This window comes from Dendropsophus ebraccatus, chromosome 7 (genome assembly GCF_027789765.1).
Source record: "Dendropsophus ebraccatus isolate aDenEbr1 chromosome 7, aDenEbr1.pat, whole genome shotgun sequence".
In the NCBI taxonomy this organism is placed as follows: domain Eukaryota; kingdom Metazoa; phylum Chordata; class Amphibia; order Anura; family Hylidae; genus Dendropsophus; species Dendropsophus ebraccatus.
The window spans coordinates 39,425,179-39,450,775 of NC_091460.1; the positions used below are offsets into that span (position 1 = coordinate 39,425,179).

At 44.1% G+C, this 25,597-nt stretch overlaps 1 protein-coding gene and 1 long non-coding RNA gene across 3 annotated transcripts in view; one reads left to right on the forward strand and one right to left on the reverse strand.

The window, feature by feature from the left end:
• The window catches only part of LOC138797342 (uncharacterized), a 70,359-nt gene that overhangs the window by 20,098 nt on the left and 24,664 nt on the right, over positions 1-25,597 (reverse strand). The window contains exons 2-3 of one of the 2 annotated variants that reach the window (XR_011363920.1): positions 13,351-13,477; positions 11,292-11,699 (exon numbers count right to left, since the gene is read on the reverse strand). This is a non-coding gene — a long non-coding RNA (uncharacterized lncRNA). Of the gene's footprint in view, positions 1-11,291; positions 11,700-13,350; positions 13,478-25,597 lie in introns of those variants that run through there. The other variant, XR_011363919.1, reaches the window with a different exon arrangement.
• LOC138797340 (peroxisomal acyl-coenzyme A oxidase 3-like) overlaps positions 10,936-25,597 on the forward strand; it is a 75,368-nt gene continuing 60,706 nt past the window's right edge. Inside the window, exons 1-8 of the mRNA XM_069977361.1 lie at positions 10,936-11,165; positions 11,252-11,358; positions 15,083-15,248; positions 16,261-16,494; positions 17,039-17,113; positions 20,747-20,836; positions 22,357-22,500; positions 22,604-22,692. Coding sequence (XP_069833462.1) covers positions 11,070-11,165; positions 11,252-11,358; positions 15,083-15,248; positions 16,261-16,494; positions 17,039-17,113; positions 20,747-20,836; positions 22,357-22,500; positions 22,604-22,692 — 1,001 coding nt within the window. The 5' untranslated portion in view covers positions 10,936-11,069. The remainder of the gene's footprint in view (positions 11,166-11,251; positions 11,359-15,082; positions 15,249-16,260; positions 16,495-17,038; positions 17,114-20,746; positions 20,837-22,356; positions 22,501-22,603; positions 22,693-25,597) is intronic.

Sequence of the window (25,597 nt, forward strand, 5' to 3'; positions counted from 1 at the left end):
GCATTTAACGATTATTGAAGAGGCAGGGGGGAACCAACTAAAAGGTTCTGGACCTGTTTAGTGGTTTAATGGTGGCTCAATGATGGATTAAGTTCAGTGGAACTTTTTAGAAACATCTACCGCTCATTGAAGCTTAAGTTTCAGGTTAATGGTGAGATAGCGAGTGGAGGTCGCACACACCTAGTTAATGTCTGGTGCCCACGAGCCAGGAGGTAATTGGCTGTGGGTAAAGCATGTGTGTGCTGGTTAACGAGGATTAATATTTCAGGCTTCAAGGACCATCCATCTGGGGGTGTATAAGTTATGTTTAATGATAATTGTATGTAAGAAAAGGCTGCTGTGGCCATTACAACCGAATACAGTGTTATGTCTTTCCTGGGATTGGTGGGAGCTTTGGGTGGTTGCAGTCAGCCCGGGATCAACAATACCCTAGTCATGCGCTTTCCTTTAAAGTAAAAAAATAAATAAACTAGAACTACATATACATGGCCATCAAATGACAAAAGAACTCGTAAACCCATAGGAACTTGAGCCTCACAGAAAAAACAGCGATAACATTACAAAAGAGAACCACGGCCTCTGGGTTGGTGTTTGTGCAGTATAATAATGAGAGATCATAATCCCCCCCTCATTCCCTGGCATTTTTTTTAACCAATAACTATCCGGGGGGGGGGGGGGGGATGTACATGCACTAGGAGCACAGAGGCAGTGAAAAAAACACCTACATTCGTTGGCAGGCTAAACCATGTGATCTTTACAGTCATAGAATAGTGTATTTGAGATTCGGATTCAGATGAGACTTGGAGCTGTGTAGCGATGCCAGCACATCAAATTGTCATTGATGATGATGAGAAACAGTTGCAACCTGCACATCAAATCGTCATTGATGATCATGAGAAACAGTTGCAACCTGCACATCAAATCGTCATTGATGATCATGAGAAACAGTTGCAACCTGCACATCAAATCGTCATTGATGATCATGAGAAACAGTTGCAACCTGCACATCAAATCGTCATTGATGATCATGAGAAATAGTTGCCATCAGGGGAGGCTGTTGGTATGGTGAGTGGGCAGGAGGAGGAGGAGCAGAGTGTGGAAGAGGAGGTGCCAGATGATGAAGTCCTGACCTGGCCAGGGGTGATGTCCAGCAGGGAAAGCAGTGGAGATGAGGAGGGCTGTGCAGCACCGCAAAAGGAAGCTAGAGGCAGAGGACAGCAGAGAACGCAGGGCTCCAGCTGTTCCCCGTAGCAGTTATTCATGAAAAAAAAGGTCGAGGACACCTTCTTTAGTCTGGAGATTTTTTAATGTGTGCACGGATGATAAACTCAGAGCAGTTTGCACTCAAAGCTGAGTAGGGGCTCCGAGAAGAGCAACATGATGACCCCAGGCATGCGGCGTCACTTGAAAGCCAAGCACTAGGCTCAATGGGAAAGAGCAGCATTAAGGCTCACCTGAAGAGCTATGCTCATAATTTTTGAGGGTCTCTTTCAAGGTTCTCAATGGAATTTTTAAGAGAACTATGGTCAAAAAATTTTCAGGGGCTCTTTCAAGGGCCTCAATAGATTTTTTAAAGGGCTCATTTCAAGGGCCATCCATACAATTTTTCTGAGAGCTCACCTCAAGGACCTCAAGCTAATTTTTGGAGGGCTCGTCTCCATGTATTAAATAGTGGATTTGAGATTCATTTTCAGATTCACCTAGTAGCTAGAGAGGGAGACAGTATGTAGCAGAGTGAGTTAGTTATTAGGTGATTTTAGGCAGGAGAGACCCCCAAAAGCCCTTGTTAGGGCAAAAACGTGGCATTTCAACTTTTAATCGGAATATCAGAATCTTACTATTTTAGTAGGATCCTTGTGTTGTCCATTTCAAATCATTTAATTTGTTGATATAAACTTACTGGTGTTTTTTCATCAAATTCTATTTAAATTTGCGTTCTCTTAGATACTCTATAAAGGATTTTAAGTGTGAACATTCAAATTCCAGGGTCTCTTGAGAAGACTGTAATGTTATCAGTTCTTCTGTAACTCCCAGGATTTTTAGAGGGCTCAACTCAAGAGCATCCAGATGAATTTTTAGAGGGCTCACCTTAACAGCACCATGAATCAATTTTGGAAGGTCTCAATTCTAACTTGTCTAACTCCATTTTTGGAGAGCTGACTTCAAGGGCATCAAAATAAATTTTAAAGGGATAACCTCTACAACATAAAAATAAATGTTTTGAAAATTTTAATTATAACTTGTCTAACTGCACTTTAGGAGGGCTCAACTAAAGGGCCTAATTTCCATTTTGGAGGGTTCAACTGATTTTTTGTCAAAGCTCATCCCAATTGGTATTCATAATTTTGGTGCCTTCTGGCTTCCCTACCTCCAATAATTAGGCTTTCATGCACAATTGCATCAGGGTGTGGGGCAAAAAGTTGCCATTTGAACTCTCTATCAGAATCTTGCTATTTTAGTAGATTCCTTGTGTTGTCCATTTCAAACAATTTAATTTGTGGATAAAAACTTGCTGGAGGTGTCTTCTTGTCACGGCCGCGGCGGCGTCCCGTGCTCCGGGCCGCCGCCGCGACCTCTCCATGCAGCTGCCGGGGTCCATGTGCAGGTACCCGGCGCTGCTACGAGTTCGGCCCCGGGGGGAGCCTTACCTCGCCCCGCTCCTGTCACCCGCTGTGCCGGCCGGCGCGTGCGTCCCCGCCTCCTAGGGCGCGCGCGCCGGCTGTCTCAGATTTAAAGGGCCAGTCCGCCCCTAATTGGAAGTTGCACTAATCACTTCCTATAAATTCCAGCCCTGCCCCACTACAGGTGTTGGAGCCTCTACATGCTTCCCATAGCGTTTGGCCCAGCTCCCTGTTGTTCCTGATTCCTGTCCGCTACCTGGTCCCTAGTCCTTGTTCCTGGTTCCTGCTCCTCTGTTACACTATTGCTCCTGTGTTCAGCCTGTCACCTGCAGTTACGCCTACAGACCTCTGCCAGCACCATCTCCTGCCTACTGCTCCTGCCACGCCTCGCCTGCCATCACTAGCAACCAAGCCAGGGGTAGCGACCTGGGGGTCGCCTGCCACAGCAAGTCCATCCCGCCTTGCGGCGGGCTCTGGTGAAAACCAGCGGCCCCTTAGACTCCGCTCCCTGGTGAGGTTAGTGCCATCGCTAGTGACGGTCCAGTGGATCCACTACTCCAGGCGTTACACTTCTGCCTTCCTTTCATTTTGTAGATGTTTTAAAGGCAGAAGACAGCAGGTCAATAAAGGCCATTTTTTCAGCTGATTTTTTAATCTTCGATTTCAAATTTCAAATCAAATCTAATTCAATTAAATCTTCATTTACCTTTTTTTTTTTTTTTTTTTTTTAATTGAATCGAATGGGAGTGTTGGATTTTTCTCTTATAGACTTTAATGAGATTCGATATTCGAGTAGTTGAGTATCGGGGTCTACTCGACAATTCGAAAATTCAAATATTTCACTACTCGCACATCTCTTATCGTAATAAATAGTGGTGCCTTCGATTACGAGCATAATTCGTTCCAGGACCATGCTTGTGATGCAAATCACTCTTATATCAAAGCAAATTTCCCCATAATAAATTACTGAAATGCGAAAAAGTGGTTCTACACCCCCAAAAAATTATTTTTTTAATTCTGTATGACATGTGAAACGAATGAAAAATTTAGAAACAGCTGAATAAGTCTTATTATAAGTTACTGTACAGTATAGCAATCAGCATGTGGTGTATAATGTATAGTAAGTGCATAAACTTAAAGAAACAGCAGCAGTTTGTGAATACAGGATGGAACTGCAGATCCCCATAATGCAGTAGTGCAACAGGCTAGTATAGAGAAGCAGGGCTGGCGTCAGAGGTCTGTATGGTCACATGACAGCAATGGGGAAAGGGTGGTGTTCAGCATGGACTAATCAGGAAGTGAGAATCACAGAGCTGTGCAGGAGGACAGTGACAGATACTTCTCTATACAGCAGTGTGTAAGTGCAGGCACATTATAGCAGGAATGGAGAGAATGGGAAACACAAGGGCTGACAGAAACTGCACAGAGCATGAAGGAAAGAACATGGCAGATGTGGGCAAATAAATGCAGCACTCTGTCTGTCTAGAGAGGGGTTACAGCTATGAAGAGATTACCTCCACAGTCCTGTCCCACACTATGCAGACCATGCCCCTCCCCCACTCCCCCTTCCACCCAGCACAGGGAGCTCTTAAACCAAAGCAATGCTTTTAAACCAAGTTACAATTTTGAAAAACTGCGAGCTCTTCTTGAAAAGCGCTCTCAATCCAAGTTACTCTCAAACCAAGGTACCACTGTACATATTTTTATGTTGCGGTTAATATTTTATTCGCATTGGACCGATCTGCGCCACCTCCACCAGTTGGGCGGAGAGGGGGGCGTTATGGGGGTGCAGCACCACGCAAAGGGGGCACAGCCTCTGCGTGCGCCGCATTTATAATTTTTCCGGGGGAAAAATTATACTGAAACCTGGCGTAGGTTTTAGATTATTCACACGGACGGGCTCCGTGTGTACGGGATTTATGTAGAGGCAGTGCGCCTCTACATAAATCCTCTGAGCTCTGGAGCTGCGGGGACATTTGTAAGCCCAGCGTAAAAAACGCCAGACTTCATAAATGTCCCCCTTAGTGTTAACTATTGTATGTCACATGTCAGCCACTCACAGGTGCAAGTGCTTTCCCTCCTTTCTTCAGCCTATCTTCTGCTCTCTTTCTCTCTACAGACACGGCCCCACCAACACAGGCAGGTTAGACGGACCCCTGTAGTAAGGACTTAGTTCATGATGAAAGGAGTTAGTTGTCATCTGGAGTGAGACTGGCAGGAACACAACTAAGCAAGCAACAGTTCTTCCTTATGGATAACAAAACCACTATGTAGTGCTAAGGAAGTCCACACCAGGAACCTCTCTAAAAGTGCAGGGCAGTTACCTTAGCAGTCATAGGAACTGACCCCAGTGGAAAAAAGGTACGGAAAATCTACGTATTCCACTGTGCAGTGCCAGACGACTAGGAAGTCTCGGTAGCCTGCTTAGCCCAGATAACAAGGCCTGGGGCTCGTACTACAGACCTGGGACGGGTAGACCGCAACTAGGGGGGTGGAAGGCGGTCAGACTAGTGCCTATACGTGAGTACGAGTGTTCTCTATATTTATCTCTTCTACACACCTACATGGGCAGAGTACACTTCTACATTGGACAAGGCCCCTCAGGCACTCCCTCTCCTCTGCTCTCTCTTCTAGAAAGCTCTCTTCGTAAAAGCACCTGATCTCTACCTCAACTACAAGCACCCAAGTAACTCACAAGATTGTATTTTTGTGTTGCACTGAACTGTATTCCTGCCAACATACTTTTTTTTGTAATGGACTAAGTTACTTCAAGTAAACTGTTCTATTTTGATTCTTAGCATGGAACTCTGGCCTATCCTTACGCACATGCGCCCACACACCTGCACACTGTGTGTGGGTAAATCTCTTCTCTGTGTGCTGTTGTGGTGCCAAACTGTCCGGGGTGGGTCCTACACCACTGCAGGCTACCGTGACAAGTGCCCAAGTGATCACAGACCCACTCAGCTACCATACCCCCATGACACCACAGCGACACCACAGGAGTGACGTCACAAAATTGCATTTTTGGTGCAATACATTCTTGATATTGCGGCAAGACTATCCACAAAAGTGTTTGGAACCCTAAAAAGCCTGCCAAAAAGGGAACTGTGTCTACCTGACCACCTAAACTCTGTCTGCCCTGAACATAACTATTGCCCAAACCAAGGTTCTAAAAGTGGGGGAGCATCCCTTGTCAAAGAGGACAGTGAACTTTTCTGCCAAGTGTATTCAACCCACTGGGGTTGTGTTTTTGTGCCTGTGCAGTTAGCCATTTCTCTGCTGCGCCATTAACTGAGCATCGCCCACAGAAGTGCGGGAAAGGTCCAGGAGTTCCCGCCAAGTCTTAGAGCATGCCTACAGCTGTGGTGCTGCCCCACTGTGTGAGGCTCGACTGGTTATTTGCTGGATGGTAAAGTGTGATTCCACTGCAGTAGTGGATGGTCAGCATTTAGCTCAGCCAGGTGTTAGATTGTTGTGACACCAGTTCTGGTTGGGCACACAGGTATGGTGCAACACCTGCTTTTAGATTAGGGAGGCTGGCTATACCCTTTCTACTGTGGTCGGTGACCTGCCGGGCTGTTATAGGGTCCCTTGGGCGCTTATCACGGTGGTCCAGAGTTGAGTTGTGACCCACCCGGACTATCGGTACCGCCACCCACAGAAAGGGGAGATGACCCAAGGAAGGTGCAATTACTGTGTTGGTGCTTAAACAATAATCACTGAGTCCAGTTACAATAAATAATCTCTTCTTTGCTTCAAGAATACTTGATACAGGGGTATATAATAGATTTCTGACTTGATAATAAACTTTGGACTTTACTGACAAAACTTGTGCAAGAAGACGTCCAAGTGGGAATCCAGGTTCATATTTCCCTGCCCACTTGTAACTGTACACATCAATGGCGTACCCCTTGATGCTTTCATAAACACTGGCTCTCAAGTCACCACCATTGATCACCAAGTGTTCAAAAATCACTTTGACTACTCTGAACTCTCCAGTGATTTCAAAGGAGGTTGTCTCTGGTTGCTAGTAATGATACTCCTATCCCTCAGGTGGGATACTGGGAGGCCACTATCCAGTTAGGGAGAAACATGATTTCAGGACAAGGTGTTATAGTGACTGAGACTTATGGTGGTACTAATTCTGATATGGTGTAAGGGATGAATGTTATCTGTCATTGTTTTACAGATGTTTGCCATGGATGGGAAGAAGGACGATCGTGCATGGAGATAGTTAATAGCCCCACTGAATCTCAAGAAATAAATGGTAATCACATCTCCCCAGGAGAACTATCAGAAACATCAGTCCATAATATTTCTTCTTCATCTTTTTTAGGACTGCCTTTAACCCTCTCAGAACAGAAAATCAGAGTATTAACTCATTCCCCACAAACTGAAAGTAATGTATCGGAAGTACCCATAAGGATAAAAGAGAAAGAGATAAGGAATGATTTCTGAGAAGGAAATTTTGAAGTGCCAGCAGGAAAGGAGGAATGAACAAATAGTACACCTACCCTTAAAGGGGTTGTCCGGAGATAAAAAATTATTCACAGAATAACACACATTACAAAGTTATACAACTTTGTAATGTATGTTATGTCTGTGAATGGCCCCCTTCCCCGTGTTTCCCCCCACCCACGCTAGACCCGGAAGTGTGGGGCATTATACTCACCGCATCTCGTGTCGTCCACGGTCTCCGATCGTCAGCAGTGACGTCTTCTTCGGGAGCTTGGCGGATCTTCCCGAGTGCCGGCCACCCTCTGCAGCGTCATCCGAAGCTCAGCCGCGATTGGCTGAGCATAACTGTGCTCAGCCAATCGCGGCTGAGCGGCTGATGACGCGGCCACGTCATCAGCTGCTCAGCCGCGATTGGCTGAGCACAGTTATGCTCAGCCAATCGCGGCTGAGCTTCGGATGACGCTGCAGAGGGCGGCCGGCACTCGGGAAGATCCGCCGGCCTCCCGAAGAAGACGTCACTGCTGAGGATCGGAGACCGTGGTCGGCACGTGACAGGTAATATATAGCGCACCACACTTCCGGGTACACGGGTGGGGGTGGTGGGACACGGGGAACGGGGCCATTCACAGACATAACATACATTACAAAGTTGTATAACTTTGTAATGTGTGTTATTCTGTGAATAATTTTTTATCGCCGGACAACCCCTTTAAAGTGATTGAAAAGATGGAAAAATACAGTTTTTTTAGGGAGCCCAAAGAAACTAACTCAGTTTTTTACCCTGGTGGGAAGAATAAAGACGAGGAAAAGATTGGAACCAGAATTAAAAGAAGGAGAAGAAGAAGAAAAAGGAAAAGAGAAGGTAAGCAAGGCCAGAAAGCAAAAGAGAAACAACAAAGAAGAGACAAAGAAGTAATCTAAGGAGAAGAGTTTTTAATCTTTCCTCCCATCAGGTCACTTGGGATGAGTTGGAAGTGTTTAAATAAAGGACTTTCATTCTGTCCATCCATTAATATGGATTTATTTGAAGTATTTATTGGTCTGAATAATTTTGTGAGGAAATTAACGCTCAAGAGATTTTTTGCAATGAAAATGTAAAAGGAAAATGTCCCGATCTTTGCACAGAATAAGGCATTGTAGAGAATGCTAATTCAGAACAAACTATATAAAGGTCACTATATAGAATCATTTCATGAGATGGCGCTAGCAGATCTCCGATATCTGAAGTGTTCAAACCAAACATTGGAAAAAAAGAATGAAAGAGTCTGATTTAAATAGGAAAGAAAGAGTTGCTTTAAAGAATTTACAGAAAAATGAAAAAATAATAAAAAAAAAGCAGAAAAGGGAAGGGTGATTGTGCTAATGGATAACGAATACTTCCTAGAAGAGACATATAGGATAAGAGATTAAAAATATTCTAGAAAATTAGATCCTAGTGATATATTTCAGGAGAACTGAAAAAGACTAGTAGAAGAGGGCAAAATATGGGAACACTTACAAAGGAAGAGCAAGAGTATATATTGGTAAAAAAAATCTGTTCCATATTGCGGGGGTTGAATCCCTAAGCAGTCACTTGGGTGATTGATAGATTGATAGACTGTTAAAAAACAAATTTCTGAGAAATCGTGAATTAGAGGGAAGGAGACCTTCTTGTTACATTAGGTGCAGCATCATTATATTTAAATATACTAAACGACATAGGAATCGCAGCGGTAGACCAGGTTTTAAGAGAGGATGTTTTAATGCCAGATAATCAGAAACAATTTATTTACAATTGTTTAAAGTTCATTTTAGAAAATAATTATTATGTTTTTGAAAACAAGTTTTTTATCCAGCACATCGGGACCGCAATGGGTGCAAAATGCACACAGTTTTTTTTAAAGGAAATTTTATAAAAAAATTATTTGGATTTAAAAAAAGGATGGAAAAATTAATACCAAAACATAGTGTAAATATGCGTTTGCGTCAATAGGTTTAAAATATCACAGCGAACATAAAAAGAACCGGAAAACCTAATATTCTGTTCGATCAAATGTTAAGGATAAAGTGCAACTGCACAGTATGGCTATGTTCACACAACGTCAAAAATAAAGAAAAGGCGCCCGATTTTGATATTTAAAAAAAACCTCTGTTTTTGCCGCAATTTAACTGACTACAATGGCAATGCATTGAAGTCAATGGGAAGACAGATGTCCAATGCACACAATTCCTTGAATTACAGACGTTTTTGCAGCGGACGTCAAAATAATGAACATGATCATTATTTTCGGACGTCTTTTGCAAACAGCGGACGTTTTTTATGAGTAGTTTACACGCAGTTTTTCTTTTCTCATCGTTCTTTCACTATTTTCACTATTAAATTCAATGGACTTTTCAATTAAGCCGCATCCAAAAGCCAATTAGTCCACCTAAACTAAAATAATTATCCACCAGAACAAAACACATGGGCAATACATTCCTTTTATAAAATATTAATATCTTTATTAAATACCATTAAAAGCGTAACAAAATAAGAATATAAATCGTGCTCAAAGACAAAAAACTCAATAAATAACAACCACCTGCACAGTATACATGGGGATGCGACGCAGCATGTAACAATTGCCATGTCCGACTATATGCTAAAGATTATATATATAGTAAATAAAGTGTGACAGAAGTAAACCTAAACACTATCCGGTCCTTCACACCCAAAAAAAAGTTTGTTATATAACCTATACTGGAAATCCTTTCCCATCATCGTAGTGACTACATCCAAATATTAACATATGTGCAAATAATAAAATTGTATCCTGGTCTTACCCATGTTAGACTGTGGAGATGGCGATCACCCCGACGCGCGTTTCGCGTATGATGCTTCCTCTAGGGGGCATGAATTTTAGTTTAGTCCTCTAGGGGGTCTATAAACTAAAATAATGTACAAACACCAGTCATTACACTAAGGGGAGGCCAGGCTGCTAAATGACGTTAGTTATTTTAGACTCAAAATAACACGTCTTTCTAAACAGAACTGAAAAAACGTTGTGTGAACATAGCCAAAAGGAAGTATTTGAGGAACAAACCAAAGTACTGGAAGAAACATTTAAACAAAAAACTATCCTAAAAAATAATTGAAGGAGCAAAGAAAAGAACAGAACAGACAGTTTGGATAGAAAGCTACAGATAATGAAAAAAAAAAGAAAAAGAAAAAGAAGTCTCATTTATCACTAAGTTTACAAGTAATCATAGAAGTATTAAAAAAAATAAAAATCTGAAAAAAAAAACTGGAAAATTTTACTAAGAGATCCTTTTTTATCAGAAGCAGTGAGCCAAGGTCCACGTATGATTTTTAGAAGATCTCAAACTTTAGGACAACGGATAGCCCCAATTTAGGACAACTTATCCCAATTTAAAACCCTAAAAAAATAAAAATGGGAGGTTTTTTTTTTTTAATTCAGGGATCTATAAATGTGGAAAAAGTGTGCAAAACCTGTCTGAATTTTGCTAACAAAACATAAATTCTAAAAAGAAAGGTGTTATGTAGCAGTGACTTTGTTATATATGAGCTGGATTGCCCTTCTGGCCTCCAGTACGTAGGTGGAACATGTCAGACCCTAAGGAAGTGAGTAAATACACACAGATTTCACATAGTACACAAATTTTTGCCAAGCATAGTGTATGACAGCATTTTGCTCAGTTCAACAATGCTGATGCCAGCCTGTTGAAAGTATATCTAGGAGAAAGGATTGAAAGCCAGTTGCACAGGTTCGTGAAGTTATGATAATGACATTGTGTTTTTCGATTGTATAATGGTTCCAGTATGAGGTCATGAGGGGGAGGAGTAAAGGGGAGGGTTTTTAAGGTTGCATTTGTGCTTCTTGAACATTGTCCTTGAGAAAAAGATTTGATATCTCGATACGCATAGGGCAATGAATAAAACCTAGTAATGAGTATACTGAACCTTTGATTTACTTGAAAAATCGATTCAGGACTCCCAGTGCTTCTCTCCAGATGCCGAAAGGTAGCTACAGGGAACAGAGACTGATATGGATGCCTGCTGAGATCTGTCTGAACGAGAAGCTGGAGGTGGAGGGGAGCGTTCCAGGTGTGAGTAACATCTGTGCTCCCTTATTTAATGATACTTATTCATAATTTGATCTGATGTAAAGTTCACTTTTTTTTTTGTATTTCAGAGACCGGGGAACTGGGAGTTCACACCAGGACAATCGCAGCAAGCCGTGCATAATAATTTTGGGCGTGTTACATTTAGCGGTGGTGAAATCCTCACCACTCACCCAGTGTAAGTTTACCATTTTTAAAGACTAGTTCACACAGAAGACGTTACGGCTCCCAAAGTTTTTTTTAAATTAGAAATCTCTGGCACTTTCTGGCACCAGTAAAAAAATTTGGTGCACAACCCTTTAACTTGGTAGGAGTTCAACTCCTGTTACCACCATCAGACAGAGGTAAAGCGACTTCACCTTCCCATACAGGAGCTGTGCTTCCAGGAACTTGTCCCTCTTGTACTCTGTTCTGTGTAATCTGGGAGGTCATAGCCGTAACTGAGGTGAGCTGAGGGAGCTTCATATGGCTGCAGGTGCATATCCATTCCATTGTGTATTTGTGGTTGAACCTGTAAACCTGCGTGGGATAAACATATATCTATCCTAAGATAATAAGAAGGCAGATACTAAAAGGGTAGACTAGATAGACACAGTGTTTTTTTTCTACTATGTTTCTATGTAACTCTGGCACTTCTATGCGTGTCATTGCACCAAAGGGTCTATGCCGTAAGTGTTCAGTTTTCCCTGCTGCACCATCACAAGGGGAGATTAAAGGGGTTGTCCCACGAAATCACATTATTCTGTATCCTCATGATTCGGGATAATAAACCAATCGAGCAGGTGTCTGACCACTGGGACACATGCGATCTTTAGAAATGGCATCTGACTTTTTTAGAACAGGCATCTGTTCTTCAATAATAGGGACAACCACATTACCTAGATGGATGGCTCATACATACAGTGATTGGTAAATCTACAATAACGGAATGTAAACCTGCCTGGGATAAACATATATCTATCCCAAGATAATAAAAATGGAAATACTGGAAGGGCAGACTAGATGGACCCAGTGGTCTTTTTCTGCCGACAATCTTCTATGTTTCTATGAGCTGCCGATGTGGTAATAGGGTCTGAGCTGGAGACCAGGGCTGTGGAGTCGGTAAACCACAGCTCCGACTCAGACTCCTGAATTTTATCAGGACCGACTCCAGCTTCTTCATAAATGGCCAGTCAGACACCAGGGGACTTATTTGTACAACTAGTGTAAAGTAGTGTAAAGCTTCTGTGTAATGTCCTACATGATGCTGGAGCGACTTATGAATAAGATAGTAATAAGATATAAGGAAGCTTCTCCTGTGTGTGCAGTGGATGCAGCCAGGCTACAGCCTCCATGTCCCACTCAGAACTAGAATAGAAGGAGCAGGTGGTCTTTTCCTGCTGACAATCTGCTATGTTTCTAAATAACTATTCACCATACACACAGATACACTGCCAACAATGGCAAATAGCTGTGATATAGAGGGCTCAGCCATAGTGATATAGAGAGAATATGCGTAATCAGTAGTATTTATTGTACAAATAAAACCACTGTCAGTTGACGATCGCTAGCAGTTGGCAAAAGAGGTCTCCAAAAAATGATATACATATATACAATAAGACAGTTCTAATTGTCAGCTTTCCGTGGGTGTGTCAGTCAGACCAGTCTCGGCTGTGTTACCAGTCATGTATGTCCAGATCGTCCCTGACACAATCCAAAAAATATTAAAGATTATATCGGACAACGGTTCACAATGCGTTATCGTTCAAGATGTCCAATGTTGGCACAACTGCGATAAACTATGGTATATACCGTGATCCATACTATAAAAATAATCTACCAAATCAAAACGTTTGGTCCACTCATCACAATAACCCGTATCGGTGCAAAGATGAGATTAACAGGTAAATCTTTGACCCCTGTGGGTCAATAGATCATATAGATACAGCAAGTGAGATGTAACAGTGGTACCCTATTAAAAGGGCAAACCTATAGTCACATACAAAGTGATGCCTGAACACTCATACCCACGCGTTCAAGTCAAAATGTAGGAATGACATCAGCAGGGGTAATCAGGTGGTATCAGTGATAAAAATGGTATATGGTAATTAGCAACACATATAATCAAACATTAAATAGCAACAATCAGATGAGTAAGTTCATGGACACTTGTTCCAATGAGAGTACTTACAGTCCCACGGTGGATGGACTAGAACCATTTAGAAACAGGATGGCAGTGTGAGTATAGTGTCGGTATCTATATCCGGTGATGTGCCAGCGGTGTGTCCTCTGTGTGGAGGCGTGTTCACTCCACTCTTCTGCTGTGGAAGATAGCGGGGTCAGCCATAGTGATATACAGGGGTCACACATAGTGATATAGAGGGGTCAGCCATATGGATATAGAGCGGCCAGCCATAGTACACACACAGCCTGCTGCAGCCATAGCACACACAAACACACACACACACACACAGCCTTCTGCAGTAATAGCACACACACAGCCTGCTGCAGCCATAGCACACACACACACACACACACAAAAACAGCCTGCTGCAGCCATAGCGCGAACAAACACACACACAAACACAGCCTGCTACAGCCATAGCGCACACACACACACAGCCTGCTGCAGCCATAGTGCACACACACACACACACACACATACATACACACAGCCTGCTGCAGCCATAGCGTGCACACACACACACACACACGGCCTGCTGCAGCCATAGTTCACACACACACACACAACCTGCTGCAGCCATAGCACACACACACAAAAACATCCTGCTGCAGCCATAGCGCGCACACACACACACAAACAGCCTGCTACAGCCATAGCGCACTCACACACACACAGCCTGCTGCAGCCATAGTGCACACACATACATACACACAGCCTGCTGCAGCCATAGCGTAAACACACACACACACACACACGGCCTGCTGCAGCCATAGTGCACACACACACACAGCCTGCTGCAGCCATAGCACACACACACACACAAACACAGCCTGCTGCAGCCATAGCGCACACACACACACAAACACAGCCTGCTACAGCCATAGCGCGCGCACACACACACACACACACACACAACCTGCTGCAGCCATAGCACACACACACACACACACACACACAGCCTGCTGCAGTCATAGCACACATACACACACAGCCTGCTGCAGCCATAGTGCATACACACACACACATATACACACAGCCTGCTGCAGCCATAGTGCATACACACACACACATATACACACAGCCTGCTGCAGTCATAGCACACATAAACACACAGCCTGCTGCAGCCATAGCTCACTGAAGAAAAACACACAATCTTCTCTGAGAGAGCAAACACCACACTGAGGACAGAGGCTACTGTTACACTACTTATGGCTTCTCCTCCTCCTCTATATTACACAGGATATCTTCATATTACACTGCTGCTCATATACAGTCATCCAGCATCCAGGAAGAGAACAGCACAGATCTCCCCCCACACAATGGACTCTTCCAGCTCAGAAACAAACTGCAAAATAGAGAACAGATTACTGATATAGGCCCCGTTCCCACTGAGGAAAGGTAGCAGAATTCCGCGACGGAATTGTCCGCCACGGAATGCCGTTAGCCTCCCGCTCATAATGGGAGTCTATGGGAGGCGCGCGCTCCTGCTCAGTACATGTTCATTCTTCAGCGCGTACAGAGCAGGAGCGCGCGCCTCCCATAGACTCCCATTATGAGCGGGAGGCTAACGGCATTCCGCAGTGGACAATTCCGTCGCGGAATTCCGCTACCTTTCCTCAGTGGGAACGGGGCCTTATGGAGGAAACTAAAAGTATGCCAGAAAGGGTTTTTCTAGTTGTTATAAATAAAGGGCTTAGATTGATAGAACATAAAGAAATAATATTGTTTTGTCAAGCAGATTAACAATGTTCGGTGCCAAAAAGGCAGATGCCACAGGAGCCGCATCTCATGAGCTGCTGCTGGATTTACCTAATGGACCACTTACTGAATACCGTAGAAAGGCTTCCTTCAACTGGAAGGACATGGTGCTGTTTTTGGAAGATGAGGAACTCATTGCTTTCAAGGTAAAGAATAATAAAAAAGTTCTAGAATAGTCCCCTCCAACCTGTGCCTCTCCGGCTATAGCACCACTACAATTCCTACCATGAACCTCAGGCTGCTAGGATATGCTGGGGGTGGTAGTACAGGTGGAGAGCTACAAGTTGGGGGACCCTGTAAAGTAATATGCAAACAAGCCCGGCCTGGTCTCCAGGATACATCTATGTTGTATATGTCTGCACCTATTTAAAGGATTTTTTTGGTGACTTATCCTTAAAATAGGGCTTGAATATTAAGGGGGTTGTTCACCAATTTTTTTTTATTTCAAATCAACTGGTGCCAGAGATTTGTAATTTGCGTCTATTAAAAATCTCAAATCTTCCAGTACTTATCAGCTGCTGTATGACCTGCAGGAAGTGGTGTATTATTTCCAATCTGGAGAGCAGGAGAGGTTTTCTATGGGGATTTTCTGCTGCTCTGAACAGTTACCGATATGGACAGGGGAGGCAGCAGAGAGCACTGTCTCAGATTGGAGAGAATACGCCACTTCAGCAGATGATAAGTACTGCAAGACTTGAGATTTTTTTATAGAAAAAAATTAAGCTGTTTTGAAAGAAAATACATTTTGGTGAACAACCCCTTTAACTTGGTGGGAGTCCAACTCCTGTTAACACCGTCAGACAGAGGTTTAAAGAGTACCTGGTAAGCAGTACATATTTTCTGTAGTGTCTATGCCGGTTAATATACAGTAATTCACCAAAGCTCAAGTGAATGGGACAGAGCTGCAATACCAGGCACAGCCACTACTAAGCATATGGCACTGTTACTAGCAAACAATGTAGGTTCTTGGTGCTCCACCCTTTATACAGCGGTTTGGTGGAGGTGCGGATATTTGGAACCCCACCAATCTAATACTGAGGAGGGTAGGCCATACATATTACAGTAGTAAAGCCTCACAACATATGGGGAGATATGGGGAGATTTTTGACAAACTCACGAAAACAGTAAATCTCTTTACTGTTTTTATTCTGTCCTTAGAACAAGATCTTCTCCGCTCTGGAGAATGATCCGCTTTTCTTCCGGCAGCCCGGAGAGCAGCTTCCTTTGGAGAAGAACAGAGAGTTGACGTTCCTGCGATGCAAGAGGATATTTGAGTATGACTTCCTGACTTTTGAGGCAACTATGGAAAGGCCGGAGAAACTATTTGTCCTGACCAACTGCCTGGGAATGTACGACTGGTCCCTGTCCGCTAAATACTTCCTCAATACACAGGTAAGTACAAAGGCGTTTTCATTGGCTTTATAGAGGCAAGAAGAGCACAAATCTAGGGAGAGGGGGCAACCCAAAACCACAATCTACCTGCCACTCATCTGCCACCTATCCCCTGCATGGTGCTAGATTACTGGGCACTTCCTACATGGGTACAAACACCTTTGTCACTGGCACCGTGTAATACCTAATACCCCCTGTGGTGGCACTGCAGGGGAACTGGAACAGTACTAACCACTGAGCCAAAATCTACTCATTCAGGCCACTGGTTTGTGTCACCCAAAACAATTGCTATTGTCCTTTCCGACACAGGGAAGAGGAAATGAGTCTCTTAGCCTGGAAGGTGGGAACATAAAGTGATTTTGCTAAATATTAAACTCAATTTTCTTCTAAGTCAAAACCTAATGTGGAATCCTACTCATCACTATTCCTGGCCCCAATGCTTTATATATATGATCTGATTATATGTCTGGAACAGTATAATAGCCTTTCAAATGTATTTCTGGATCTATTACTATTGACACACGGCTGTCTTTCCATCTATCAGGTCTTTGGTGGTGTTGTCAGAAATACAGGTACTGAGAGGCACCAGAAGTTTCTAAGTCAGATTCGTAATATGGAGGTAAGTGGCCTGGAGATATGTGTGCACACCACATCCCATCACCATAGTAAATCATAACCGCTTACATCCTTCCTTTTCACTAATCAAACTCATTTTCCTTTTTTACTTATGCATATTTTTTTTCTATAGTCTGTTTTATTTTGGTGTTTTTCGCTATGCATGTAATCAGGTCTTTGCAATTTCACAGACAGGCAGGGAGGTGCTGGGACATAATAAATAAAGTATACTTACCCAACCTCGTGCCCAGTAGCTCTCACTGCTCACGCACAGCCGCCGGTTTCTGGGAGCGCCATGGTCTGGCTCCTACTGCTGCAACATCGCTGCCCCACTGATGGCCAGTCAGTGACTGCAGCTGTGTCCCACCCCAGTCATTGATTGGCTGAGCGGGCAAGCCATCACCCGGGTAGTGATGTTGCTGCAAGAGGCTGCAAGCTGTCAGAGATTGGTAAGGCAGCACTGTGGGGGCAAGGGGATGGGTAAGTATACTTTCTGTATTATGTTCCCGCATCCCCTGCCTGCCTGTGATTGATTTTTTTATTTTCATGGGACCCCTCAGGATATTTAAGGGTTTATTCAGGATGAGGGAAGATACAGCTACTTTTTTGCACAAACAGCGCCACCCCTGTCCTCAGGTTGTGTGTGGTATTACAATTCAGCTCCATTCACTTCATTTGAAATACACTCACCGGCCACTTTATTAGGTACACCATGCTAGTAACGGGTTGGACCCCCTTTTGCCTTCAGAACTGCCTCAATTCTTCGTGGCATAGATACAACAAGGTGCTGGAAGCTTCCTCAGAGATTTTGGTCCATATTGACATGATGGCATCACACAGTTGCCGCAGATTTGTCGGCTGCACATCCATGATGCGAATCTCCCGTTCCACCACATCCCAAAGATGCTCTATTGGATTGAGATCTGGTGACTGTGGAGGCCATTGGAGTACAGTGAACTTATTGTCATGTTCAAGAAACCAGTCTGAGATGATTCTAGCTTTATGACATGGCGCATTATCCTGTTGAAAGTAGCCATCAGATGTTGGGTACATTGTGGTCATAAAGGGATGGACATGGTCAGCAACAATACTCAGGTAGGCTGTGGCGTTGCAACGATGCTCAATTGGTACCAAGGGGCCCAAAGAGTGCCAAGAAAATATTCCCCACACCATGACACCACCACCACCAGCCTGAACCGTTGATACAAGGCAGGATGGATCCATGCTTTCATGTTGTTGACGCCAAATTCTGACCCTACCATCCGAATGTCGCAGCAGAAATCGAGACTCATCAGACCAGGCAACGTTTTTCCAATCTTCTACTGTCCAATTTCGATGAGCTTGTGCAAATTGTATCCTCAGTTTCCTGTTCTTAGCTGAAAGGAGTGGCACCCGGTGTGGTCTTCTGCTGCTGTAGCCCATCTGCCTCAAAGTTGGAGGTACTGTGCGTTCAGAGATGCTCTTCTGCCTACCTTGGTTGTAACGGTTGGCTATTTGAGTCACTGTTGCCTTTCTATCAGCTCGAACCAGTCTGCCCATTCTCCTCTGACCTCTGGCATCAACAAGGCATTTCCGCCCACAGAACTGCCGCTCACTGGATGCTTTTTCTTTTTCGGACCATTCTCTGTAAACCCTAGAGATGGTTGTGCGTGAAAATCCCAGTAGATCAGCAGTTTCTGAAATACTCAGACCAGCCCTTCTGGCACCAACAACCATGCCACGTTCAAAGGCCCTCAAATCACCTTTCTTCCCCATACTGATGCTCGGTTTGAACTGCAGGAAATTGTCTTGACCATGTCTACATGCCTAAATGCACTGAGTTGCAGCCATGTGATTGGCTGATTAGAAATTAAGTGGTAACGTGCAGTTGGACAGGTGTACCTAATAAAGTGGCCGGTGAGTGTAAACTGCAAAACCACAACCAAACTGAGGGCAGGAGAGGTGCTGTTGGTGGAAGAAAGCAGCCATGTTTTTGTAACCCTGGATAGCCCCTTTGCAATCAAATCAATATTTACAGCCTTGTTATGGTTTGCCTGGAGTAGTTTACACTTTTAGTAGCATCTGTGCCATATACTGTTCACTTCTGCAGCTCAGTCCCATTCAAGTGAATAGGGCTGGGTTGCAAGTTAAAATATGGAGCAGTGTCTGGTAAACCACATTTCATGCTGGAACACTGATGCTCAGCCCATTTTCTGGCGTATAAGATGACCCCCAACTTTTCCAGTTAAAATATAGAGTTTGGGATATACTCGCCGTATAAGACTAGCTCTCTTCCAAGGCACCAAATGTATACAAAACATCAGACAACAGCGAGATCTGAGAGGCACAGAAGGATATACAGTAATACCGATAGGATACAAGGATGGGCCAGACGGGTGAAAGAGGTGTGTCTTCTGGGCACAGCGCCACTCTACCATATCTCTTTTTTCCATATCCTGGACGCCTGCAGCTCCTCTGCCCTTCATACGGTTGCCACATGAGGCGGAGATGCGGACATTTTTTTAGCTCCCTCCACCAAATGTGGTGACCGCAAATTCTCTAGTCCGGTTCCAAAGTTTTTCAGCATCCGTCCTATAAGACGACACCCGGCATATAAGACGACCCCTGACTTTTGAGAAGATTTTCCTGGGTTAAAAAATAGCCTTATATGCAGAAAAATACAGTACTCTAAAGTGTTACTATCACTTTAAGTGTTACTATTCATAAAAACCACATTTGACAAGTCATAGCAATAGTGATACTTTAAAGAGAACCAATCATGGGCTAAAATTAATTTTTTTTCCCGATAATTAGATTAAAATTGTTATTTTATTAATATTAGTAATTTGAATTAATTACTTTTAGGGCCGCGTTTTCGCAATATACTTATTTTCTTTTCCTGTCTCGCGTCGGCTCTTTTAAAAAGAGGCGGCGCGCAACAGGAAGCTCCCGGCATGCCGAGCGGCGTGAAGGGCTCCCATGAGCCTTTGCCACCGCTCTGTAAATACACAGTGATCCCGCGCTATACAGCGCGAGATCGCTGTGTATGAATGTCCTAACTGGGCCTATTAGTCTATTCCTGAAGATACAGACTGCCTGTGCAGTCTGTATCTTATGCTTTTACCTAATCCTGTATAGCGGAGCAGTGAGGCCGGGGCGGCCATCTTGATGACGTCAGTGGTGCGTTCCAGCGCTGGAATGCAAGGGACGTAATCAGAGGAGGAGTGGGTAAAGTATAAGATACAGACTGCAAAGGCAGTCTGTATCTTCAGAAATAAACTTCATGAAGATCCAGACTGCCTTTGCAATCTGTATCTTATACTTTACCTACTCCTCTGTAGCGGTGCAGTAAAGCCGGGCGCCATCTTGATTACGTCCCTTGCGTTCCAGCGCTGGAACGCACCACTGTGACGTCATCAAGATGGCCGCCCCGGCCTTTCTTGTACTGGATTAGGTAAAAGCATAAGATACAGACTGCACAGGCAGTTTGTATCTTCAGGAATAGACTTAGGGACAGAGAATCTTTTATTATAGGGACAGTTAATTTCAAGTGATTGGTTCTCTTTAAGTTGGTTTCCCGGTTTAGTTTATACACTTATTTGATGGTATTTTGTCTTTTGTAATCTGAATTATTTATTTATTATTTTTCATCCTCTAGATTTTTGGCAGCTTTGCACTTACAGAACTCAGTCACGGCAGTAATACAAAGGGTGTACGGACAACCGCCACCTTTGATGCTTCTACCAAGGTAAGCGGAGAGGCTGTACTGCATCTGACTACTGTTCTGTGTCCTCACCTGGAGAATTGCAGTGTCCCAGAACATGCAGACTACTACTCCTATTATGGCCATTTCTCTTTCTGTGTCAATGCCTGTTCTGGTAAGTGTTTGCACTGCAACTGCTGCTGGTTTTCCCCTAGTATTCTCTGGTATTGTGCATTTTCATGTGTATTCTCATGTGTTCCTGTGTATTACGGTGTACAGTGGTATGCAAGGCTGTTGATCACGTGACCTGTAACCATGGTTCCTCCAATGGCCGACTAGCTCTGGCCAGGAGCAACCATGTGACCTCCCACTTCCTGCTGACAAGGGAGTTGAGCCCCGGCTTCCAAGCAAGGAGGTTGTGTGGTTCTATCCTCTCCCACAGAAGAGTGACTAAGTCTGCTGCTATATTCCAGTCTTCGGCTGTTTCTGCCTGCTCAAGTGACCGGATTCTTTTCTCTCATCTGGGTGTCATTCCGTTATTTCTCCTCATCGCTGCAAGGATTCACAGCAAGTATTATTCTCAAGCTAATCCACCCAGCACCGCTATTTCTCTCATACTCCTACTCCCATCATCCGGCACGTATTCTCACAGCCTATGCAGCACCACTCCTGCCTTATTTGTCAAAGCCTGCTATATACCCGGTTGCATCCGGACAGAACTGTTGCTACTAGTTACCTCATCTATAATAAAACCGCTGTTACTGAACCCTGGCATTGGTGTCCACTAACTGGTGCCCTGACTAAGTGCAGCGAAGAATCGCATGCCCATCATCACCCGCAGATTCCACAGACCGGCCCTACAGCTGTGCCGCCCTCAGGCCTATACCGTGACAAGTATAACCCCTGCGGCTGCCCCGGTCATTGCCCGCTCATAACACCAGCACTGCGGAAGTGGCCCCCAGGGGCCAGGGCATCGCAGAATCATCTCTGTTTACCTAGACGACCTAAATAATGATTCCCCCTACACACTAAGGCCTCATGCACACATACGTGTCAGTTTTTATTGTCCGTAAAAACTGATCAGCAATTGCTTTAGGAAATCAGCAGACAGTAAAAACTGAAAAAAATAAAATGTCATATTCACCTGCTGCACGGCTGCAGCACTGCTCTCCTCCAGCTTATCCTCTCCCTTCTTGCTGGGGGGAGAGAGCGACCTCTTGTGGCCAGAGGTATAATGCTGCCTCCGGCCCCATGAGTGATTGAAGGGTGGGGAGCCAATGGCCCTACCCCGTTATTCGTACAGTGCTGCATTTAGCTGTATGCACTCCCTTTTATTGGTCCAAGCAGTCACCACCTATCAGCTTATCTATCCTGTGAAGAGGTGATAACTTTTAACCCTAGGATATACCCTTCAAACTAATCCCCGCCCTTTGCTGAAAGAAATGAGTGCGGTCCACAGTTTTTGCACTTATCATATAGGCTCCGGCCACAGACTTCAATAGAATAGCATCTAGGATCATAGGATGCAGAAAGACATTGTAATGTGACTGTGTGTTTCTTTCCAGGAGTTCATCCTCAACACCCCTGACTTTGAGGCGGCTAAATTCTGGGTGGGTAACATGGGGAAAAATGCTACCCACTCTGCTGTGTATGCCCAGCTGTACACTATGGATGGAAAGTGTCATGGACTGCACTTCTTTGTTGTACAGGTAAGGAGCAGCTCTTTAGGGACAACTACATTATGGGTAGATCATCATAGATCATTTCATATTTTAGGCTCAATTTTTCATCATATAATCTTATTATGTTTAGATTCGGGACCCCAAAACCCTGCTTCCTATGCCTGGAGTGATGGTGGGTGACATTGGCAGGAAACTGGGCCTGGATGGAGTAGATCACGGGTGAGTGGCATCTACTTACTCTTACATTACCTTGTTTTTTTGTTTTGTTTTTTGCTTTTATTTATAAATACCACCATACAATTAAAACACATCTCCATATATTCCACTTTTTTTTCCATATTCAAAACTTTTATTAATTTCAAAGAGAAGTACAGAATATATCAGAAACAACTGAATGCAATCAAAATAACAGCAATGAATGGGGAGCGCGAGCTCCAAAGCTAAATACATGGATAACATGGTATGAGCGAATATAACCAGGTCCTCAAGGTCCTTCAAGTATAGCAACAAAACAATAGGGAAAGAGGCATGGGAGGGCCCAACCAGAGGGCATTGCTGAGGTCTACATGTCAATCAACAGAACAACATCCGTGCTGTATAAACCAATAACAACAATAGGGAAAGAGAAAAGGAGAGTAAAAGGAGGTAAGAGGAGAATAGCCAATCTGCCAGCATGGTCCAGGGGGAAGGGGGGGGGGGGGGGAGAAGAGGAATGATCAGTCAAGGGAGGACACAGGTCTAGACGATGTTGTTCCAAAGGAGCAAAACCCAGGTGAAGAGACAAAGCTATCCCAAGAGTTTAAGAAGCGTGCAGTAGCAACCTCGGTGAAGTGTATTTCTGCCCTGAGTTCCTCCATTCTAGCAATGTGCAATACCTCTCGGAGCCACTCAGAGATCAATGGGGGGGGGGGACTGACTTCCATCTTCTAGGAATGACCGAATGGGCCGCCGCTAGGGGGAATCTGATGATATTCTTTTTTTGCCAATGTATTTCACCTGGTAAGATCAATAGGAGAAAGACCATTGGATCATTTGGTCCCAAGGATCAGGTGACCTTGCATTAACTGTAACAGATATTCTAGGGTGCGGGAGAGAAACTCAGGTTGACCATGGTTGGGAGCATATGCCGTGGTCACCGTGTACGTCTGCCCCTCCATGGACAGTATTAGAAATAAATAGCATCCCTCAGGGTCTGCCTTGGAATCTATCAGTTGGAATTGTAGGGACAACACCCTTGGTTTTGGCTTGAGGATTGCTGCTATGGAAGCTGGTCGGAAAATATCTTTTTTTGAAAGAGAGGGAACATTGGGTGCATGGAACCTTGTTTCTTGAAGACATAGAATGTTCGTCCTTAGTTTATGCATTGAGTAGAGGATTTTAGACCTCTTCTCCGGTACATTAAACCCCTGTACGTTCAAGGAGGTAATGTGGAGGGTAGCCATGGGATACAATAAAGGAAGAGCTCAATGCAGAAATCAAGGGCTGGGAACGGGTAGGGAAAGACCACGCTGGCAGAGAGAAAACAGGAGAAGAAAAAAACACAACTCAAAAGGCTGCCAAAAAAAGGAAAGCAGCCAATAAACTAAAGGCGACAGCATCAAAACTGCACTAATTGGGCGGCAGTAATCCACCCTGACACCTACGGGGGGGTGTAGGAGAACAACACACATAGCAATAGAGGAAAACATAGGAAGGGAATAGGGCTACTGTGAAGGCCCTATACATGCATATGAAGGGGGAGCAAACACTCCGGCTCTATAAATGTAGAACAAGGGAGGATAAACATCAAAAAAGAGAACATGCCTCATGCCAGGCCCCTACGGCGCATCATCAGCTGCTCAGCCGCAATTGGCTGAGCATAACTGTGCTCAGCCAATCGCGGCTGAGCACAGTTATGACGCGGCGGAGGGGGGACGGCGGCAGCGATTCGGCCGTCCGTCTGAAGATGACGTTTGGCACAAAATGGTGGACGGCCCTCGACACGGATCAGGTAATGTATAATGCACCACACACTTCCGGGTACACGGTCGGGGGTGGTGGGACACGGGGAAGGGGGCCATTCACAGACATAACATACATTACAAAGTATCCGAGCAAAAAAGTTCAAAATTCCACAGCACTCCAATCGGTTCAAAACAGAACTCAAAACAGCACAAAAAAAGAAAAATACATAATAGGATGAAGCAAAGTTACCAGTTCCGTAGTCCAACAGAACCAATGTTCATAAAAAAGAAAAAGTAACAGCATCCAGGCGATTTAAAGTGCAAAAAGCAAAAAGTGCTTTATTACATTCATGGCACATACACAACAGCAACGTTTCGACCTACATGGTCTTTCTCAAGCTAGTGCATAATGGCGAATGACAGAGTATATATATCATTAATGACCAATCATAGTACTGCAGCCAACCCTGAGGTATCCACCCCTTCATACTTTATTAACCCATGTTCACCCACTCAGTGAAAAACTGTATAAAAACCACATACAACACATATAAAACAACAACAGAATCATGTGTAATGTGTGTTATTCTGTGAATAATTTTTTAGCGCCGCACTACCCCTTTAATTCTGTCCCGAATTTTATAAAGGTCATCCCTATATGGCTTCTCTCCCCCTGTAGAGGTCTAGCACAGAATAGCTTGGGCAGGTGCTTATCAGAAAAGACGACTGGCTTGTCTAGTTTTGTCCCTGTTAGAGGGACTGGCTTGGCTTCTGTAGAGACTTGCCTTTTGTCCACTCACAGGTACTTTTTTTCTGCGCAAACAGTATTTTTTATTTTAGACAAATCCCTAATATACACTTATTATGGGAAATGCACATATAGTGATATTTCCCTCAATTTAGTAGATCAGGCAGGCATCAATTTCTCTTAAAAAAAAGTCACAACTCTGGTGTATGTACCCACAGGGGGCGCAGTATATGTAGAAGTATAGAATTATAATGGAAGTCTATGTAGAAGTCTGTGTGGTGGAATCAGTGATTTTTTCCTCCCTTCCCATGCTGCCCAGTGTTTGCAATGTGCCTCCCTCCCCTCCCACTGTCTGTCTCCCTCCTGGCCATGCTGCCTGGTCCTGTGCAGCGGGGTGAGCACTCCTTATTAGATATGAGCAAATACGATTTGA